At 55.8% G+C, this 6,108-nt stretch overlaps 3 protein-coding genes across 3 annotated transcripts; 2 read left to right on the forward strand and 1 right to left on the reverse strand.

Moving 5' to 3' along the window:
- Window positions 1-10: 10 nt before the first annotated feature.
- On the forward strand, window positions 11-696 carry SDRG_07223 (hypothetical protein; the record flags this gene model as incomplete). Its single annotated transcript, XM_008613043.1, has 2 exons — window positions 11-43; window positions 100-696. 2 exons carry the CDS (start codon window positions 11-13, stop codon window positions 694-696), a joined length of 630 nt encoding a protein of 209 aa, XP_008611265.1.
- Window positions 697-1,023: 327 nt separating this feature from the next.
- On the reverse strand, window positions 1,024-2,862 carry SDRG_07224 (hypothetical protein). The gene has a single exon (XM_008613044.1). The coding sequence runs from the start codon at window positions 2,713-2,715 to the stop codon at window positions 1,108-1,110; it is 1,608 nt and encodes a 535-aa protein (XP_008611266.1). The 5' UTR covers window positions 2,716-2,862; the 3' UTR covers window positions 1,024-1,107.
- Window positions 2,863-3,776: 914 nt separating this feature from the next.
- On the forward strand, window positions 3,777-4,682 carry SDRG_07225 (hypothetical protein; the record flags this gene model as incomplete). Its single annotated transcript, XM_008613045.1, has 1 exon — window positions 3,777-4,682. The coding sequence occupies one exon, from the start codon at window positions 3,777-3,779 to the stop codon at window positions 4,680-4,682; it is 906 nt and encodes a 301-aa protein (XP_008611267.1).
- Window positions 4,683-6,108: the final 1,426 nt, after the last annotated feature.

Consider the following 6,108-nt stretch of genomic DNA (forward strand, 5'->3'; position numbering starts at 1 on the left):
CCGACGTTCGATGCGATCATCAAGTCGTACGACGACAAGATCGGTGTCCTCTTCAAGCGCAAGGTCGGCTCGCTCTGCGCCGACACGGACCTTCGCAAGAGCCTTGTGCGGTTCGCCGAGGCGCCGATCGGCAACTTCTTTGCCGACGCGTCCAAGGCGTTCTACACCAAGAAGACGGTCGACGCCGCGGTCATGAACGGCGGCGGCATCCGCACGGACAAGGTCTGGCCCGCGGCCGACCTCTCGATCGGCGACCTCATTTCGTGGTCGCCCTTCGGTGACTCGATCGTCGTCATCAGCACGGACGGCGCGAGCTTCAAGAAGTTTATGAACTTCAAGATGATCGACTCGTGCGGCGACAAGATTGTCGCGGAGAACGGCCATTACTTCCACATGGCCGGCATGACGTACACGTTCACTTGCAGCGGCAAGGGCGCCGGTGTGATCACGAGCCTCCAGTGGGCCACCGAAGGTCGCTCGGGCGACGTCAAGGACGACGACAAGCTCAACCTCGCGCTCTCGACGTACATGAAGGGTCTCTTCGACCAGGCGGGCGGCAAGTCTACGTGGGTCGTCAACCCGAACGAGGCGACGCGCATCGAAGCCATCTTGGAGGCGTTCACAACGAAGAACGGAGGCAGCGTCTGCCCCAAGCTCGAGGGCCGCAACAAGGTCATCCCGACGTCGGCGTCGTAAATTGTGTTGTGCAATCTTATAAACCCATCTAGTACACACGTTTCGTTTCAAATGGAATTGACAAAGTTGGTCGGATTCTATGGTTAGAACTTTACGGTATGCGAGCAGCGTGAATCAAATGCACGCATCGATCACCATCGCTTTCACTGCTACACGTTATCAACACCTCGCCGTACACTGACTTTGAACCTATTTCAAAAAACATCACGCTTAGTTAGTACGCTTCGTTTCCTGTACTACAGTAGTTCCTTTCCTAGTTGCATTGAATTGGTCCATGTAGTCCGACGCTCGGCAGTCCTATGGATACTAGTAGACACTAAAGCGACGTTGATACAAAAATGCTGTGATTTTGTTAGGATCTCGGCGGCTTCCTCCCCGACGAGTGTCGTTCGATGCACCGTGCGACCCGAGTTAGAACGAGATCGTACTGCGGCCGCCCAGCTTGGGGCACACGCTGCCGTCTTGCTTTTTCGTGTACGTCTCGAGGACGAGGTCGATGCGCGTCGCTTCGGCGGCATCGACGAGGTACTTGGCCGGCTTGCCGACAAACTGGTCAAAGAGGTCCTTCATGTACGTCGAGAGGGCAACGTTGAACGCGTCCGAATCCTTGATGTCGCCCGACTTGCCGTTGACTTCGCCGTCCCACTGGAGGCTTGTGATCGCGCCCGCCTTTTCGCCGCTGCACTTGTACGAGACCTTGACGCCGGCGATCTGCGGGTAAAAGCCGTTGAGCATGAGGTTGTTGCCCTTGTCGCACGTCTGCGCGAGCTGGGTGCCCAGAAACTTCTTGAAGCTAGCGCCGTCGGTCGCGATGACCGCAATCATATTGCCAAACGGCGACCACGAGATGAGGTCCCCGAGCGAGAATGGACCGGCCGACCACTTCTTGTCTGTGCGGATACCGCCGGCGTTCATGTAGCCGACATCGACCGCCACCTTTTTGTAGTAGTCCTTGAATGCATCGGCAAAGAAGTTGCCGATCGGCGCTTCGGATTGGCGCAGAAGCTTGGCGGTCAAGTCGGTTTCGGCGCAGAGCGAGCCGACATTGCGCTTGAAGAGCACGTTGATCTTGGCGTCGTACGACTTGATGATCTCGTCAAACGCCGGGTCGGACGGCATCTCGTTCGTGATCGCGAGGTTCTTGTGGCTCATTTTGGTGAACGCTTTGTTCAACGTCTTTGGATCCGACTGGAACGGCGCATAGTACTTGATGTCGGAGACCCAAATGCTGCGGAAGTTGAGGTCCGACTTGAGGTACGGCGTGCCAAAGTTGGTCTGGAGCATCGCCGAGTGGTCGTGGCCGCCGTAAATCATGTCGACGCCCTTGACCAGCTGCGAGAAGCGGTTGTCGTCGTCGAGAAACTGGTGCGTGAGCGCAATCACCATGTCGACCTTCTCGACCTCACGGAGCGTCTTGACGACCGGGATCGACGCGTTCACCGGGTCCATCCAGTACATGCCCGTGGTCGCGTCCTGCATATCGTACATGACACCAAAGGCGCCGATCTTGATCGTCCCCATCGTCGGCGAGTTGAGCACCTTGACCGCATACGGTTTGGTGCCGCGGAGAAGTTGGCCGGTCGACTTCTCGTACGCGTTGACGTTGAGCCAAGGAAACTTGGAGGCGGCCGAGACGTTGAGGAACGCGTCGATGCCAAAGTCAAACTCGTGGTTGCCGAGGCACGCAAAGTCGACACTGAGCGCGTTGTGGGCCTCGACCATCTGGATACCCTTGAACTGGCCGGACCAGAGCGACGGCGACATGGTGTCGCCCGCAAAGATGACCAAACTGTTGTCAAAGTTCTTGCGAAGCTTCTGTGCGATGGGGATGACACGCGAGGGGCCGCCGACGAGGACGCCATACTGCGAGGCGTCGGTCTCGTTCTGCATCTCGTACACGTCGTTGTACGAGAGCACTTGGAAGCGGGCCGTGGGCGCGCGTGCCGTGCCGCAGTCGCCGACGACGGCCGTCGCAGAGACACCGAGGAGAAGCACGAGCTTGGGGATTGTCGCTACCATGGGAGCGGGTTGGATCCAATTGGAAAATGAAATTGAAGCTCGCACTTCACGCCGTGATAGGGTCGGTCGCCACAACGGCAAGTGCACTGGGAACCCTACCCCGAGTTTTGCGTGGCCAGGGTTACTGCAGTCTTGGTTTGGCGTCGCCGAATCTCACCGCACTTGGCCCTTCTGCACCAATCACCTCCCGCGGTGGCCTCTGGCGACGGTTCTTGAATCCCGTCGCTTTGGCAATGTCGCCGAGAAGGCTCTGTTCCGTGCTGACCCTATCAACCGAAATGATATGTTTTTGTTGCAGTGGCAAACGAGTAGCTGACCAAGGCGATCGCGAGCGGCCTTGTACAGTAGTAGCTAGCAGCGCAGCGAGGCCGACGTCGACCACGCTGCTCGCTCTTGTGGCTAATCGGCGTCGTTGGAAGCATACCAGCGCAGAAACTTTATTCGACGCACAATCCGACGCACACCGTTGACGCATTACACACTCGGAGACTCAAACCCAATGCACCCTTTTGGCGCCGGGAGTCCGATGATTGGGATGCCCCAAGCATATATCGTGACGCCCAGAGGAGCGATGCGTGAAGCCCAACACGCCCAACGACCAGGCAAACCGATTTTGCTGCGACGCATCAATTGTCGATCGAACATGATGGCGTTGACAGAGTCGCTCGAGCATCCTCTCGTAGGTGCAGTGGCGCGCGTCATGGCAGCTCTGCCTCCATCCGCATCGTCTCTTTGTCTCCTCGAGAGTTTATCAAGTACGAGTACCGCAGTATACTGGACAGCTACAACCCGACGCAGACTCAAACATGCACCATCGCACCCTTCCGCGCGAAACGGCGCGATGTTGGCAACGCTTGCACTTGGCACAGATTGAAAAAATCCAATACGAAAGGCAAAGTCGAATGCGCTGCTTCAATGCAGCAGATGTTGATGCCAAGTCTGATAGAACGCCAGATCTGGTGGTCAGCGAGCACGCTGGCGTCACACCCCAACATATGTGCCAGACACTGTACCCTGCGAACCTGCTTGTCGACAAGCTACTGTGGCCACTTCTAAAAACGATGGCCAAGTGGACGTTCCTCACCGCGCTCGCGTCCTCGGCTCTCTCGCTCCATGCGTCGGTGGCCCAGACGCCGTGCGCCAACACGGACCCGTTCGAGATTTACGAGACGACGCCGTGCGGCAACAACCCGACGCCGGCACCCGCGACGACGACCCTCACGTTCTGCGCCTACAACCGCCAAGCGCTCTCCGAGTACAACGGCGACATCTTCACGGACGTGGTGCGCACCAACAAGAACGAGCAATTTGTCTACAGCCCGTCGGCCATGACGCTCGTGTCCGAGTCGAACGGCCAGTGCCTCGATGCGTACCTTGACGGCAACGGCGCGTACCAGCTGCACACGTACCAGTGCATGGAGGGCAACGGCAACCAAAAGTGGGTCTACAACACCAACGCGCGCCGCATCGAGCACGGCACGCACCAAGGTCTCTGCGTCGTCGGTGGCTCCGCGGGTACCAAGGCGCGCGTCGAGCCGTGCAGCCAGAGCCTCCTCCAATACTTTAGCGACTGCAAGGGCTCGTCCAGTGTCAGCGTCCACCTTCAGACGTGCTACACTGACTCGTGGCTCTCCGAGTACGACACGGGCCTCTACGCCGACAAGCTCCGCAACAATGCCAACGAGAACTTTGCGTACGACCCCGTCGCGCAGACCCTCCAAGTCGGCAGCAACGGCCAGTGCCTTGACGCCTTCTCGACGGGCGACGGCAAGTTTGGCCTTCACACGTACGCGTGCGACGCAAAGAACTCGAACCAAAAGTGGATCCTCCAAGACAAACTGGTCAAGCACGCGACGTTCAACAACCTCTGCCTCGATGCCGACCCGACCGACAACAGCCACAAGGCGCAGGTCTGGGACTGCACGGCGTACAACAAGAACCAGTGCTGGAACATTTTGCGTGTCTAAAAACACCACATTCATACCGAGGCGAAGCCAACGTTGGTGTATACCTAGTCGTTGCGACTATAAACATTACCTCTTGTGTGTTTTCGTTGCATGGGATTGTGGTGTGCCAACAAGCGGACCAGATGGAAAAGGAAGATAAAGTCGTGGGGTCAGCTCGGAAATCTTGCTGCAAATGTATACGTCAAACCATGCTACTGGACGTTTTCGCTCGACGAAGCTGCATCGAAAGACTACTTTGGAAAGGTCCTTTATGGACGCCACCAGCGTCGAGGTGGGCGGAATACCCTCCTCGACGGTGTACAGACATATTCTGCGTTAATTGACAAAAGATCTGAAAAGCGTGGGATTTTACCCATGTGTTGGGCATTTTAGAGCAATGCCAGCCGTACGATTGGCCCTGGAACGACATGTGGCGTTGGTAATCCTACTTGGTATATCTATGTCAATACTGAATGCAAGCTAATAAGTTCTGCTTGTAACACAACACATATTTTGTATTGGTACACTCAACACGGGCTTATTTTTGTCAATTAACGCGGTTGTCAATTAACGCAGAAGATGTCTGTACGTGGCGCAACAGGCGCCTGTCTCATTTGGTAGAGTGCTGGTCAAATGGATATCAAGAATGATGGTCTAGATCCCAAACCGACTCTGTCGCTGCACCACTCGATTAGAATCGCCTTTACTATAGTATAGTATGTTATAAAACAGCCACCGAGCACCAGGAGATCCAGACGCTGAGGCAATACCCAGTTTCCTGGTGACCAGAAACTTTGACGTCCTTTTCGAGCCATCAACATCTCCAAAGCTCCTCCGAACGTCGATGTCCCGCGGGCTTGCGATACGTTGTGCCCAAGCTGTTGCACTGGACGAAGCCAAAGAGTGCGTACCGGTTATACGTTATGTACTCTGTCTGTGTGTGTCGCTACTCGTGCCGTTACTGGTATAGACGTATCTCGACTCTACCGAGTGATCGCTGTCGTCTTTAGTAGAGAGGCTACGGTCTATTCCAATCCACGCTATCATTTGATCGAAAGTCCATTGCAGCCAAAACCTTTGTGCTTTTTCATCGCTCGTATACTTCAACCACAGACTCCGTCCCGATTTCTGACAACTTGTTTTCTAAATGTGAGAAGAGGCGTGACCCAATCATTCTCTTGTGTACACCACATCATCTGGAGCGCAGACCTGCTATGTTTGTGCGTTGCGTACAAAGTATAGTAAGCTTCTCGTTACGACCCATGTTCTTCACATGTTGTGGAACTGAAAACCTTCCTTGGCTTCGGCAATGCACGCCGCAGGACGAGGCGACGTGAGAGCTTGTCGTTGCATTAACCGGTAGCCTCCACACCTCTTCACTATCGAGCCCCACCTGCGCACACAGATACCTTGGAGCGACCCAGAGGGTTAAGTGTCCACTTCCGCC

This window comes from Saprolegnia diclina, assembly GCF_000281045.1.
Source record: "Saprolegnia diclina VS20 unplaced genomic scaffold supercont1.20, whole genome shotgun sequence".
Lineage (NCBI taxonomy): Eukaryota > Oomycota > Saprolegniomycetes > Saprolegniales > Saprolegniaceae > Saprolegnia > Saprolegnia diclina.

What these genes read in the sequence shown, in the direction of transcription:
- SDRG_07224 (XM_008613044.1), bottom strand. Translation starts at nt 2,715, where the DNA reads ATGGTAGCGACAATCCCCAAGCTCGTGCTTCTCCTCGGTGTCTCTGCG.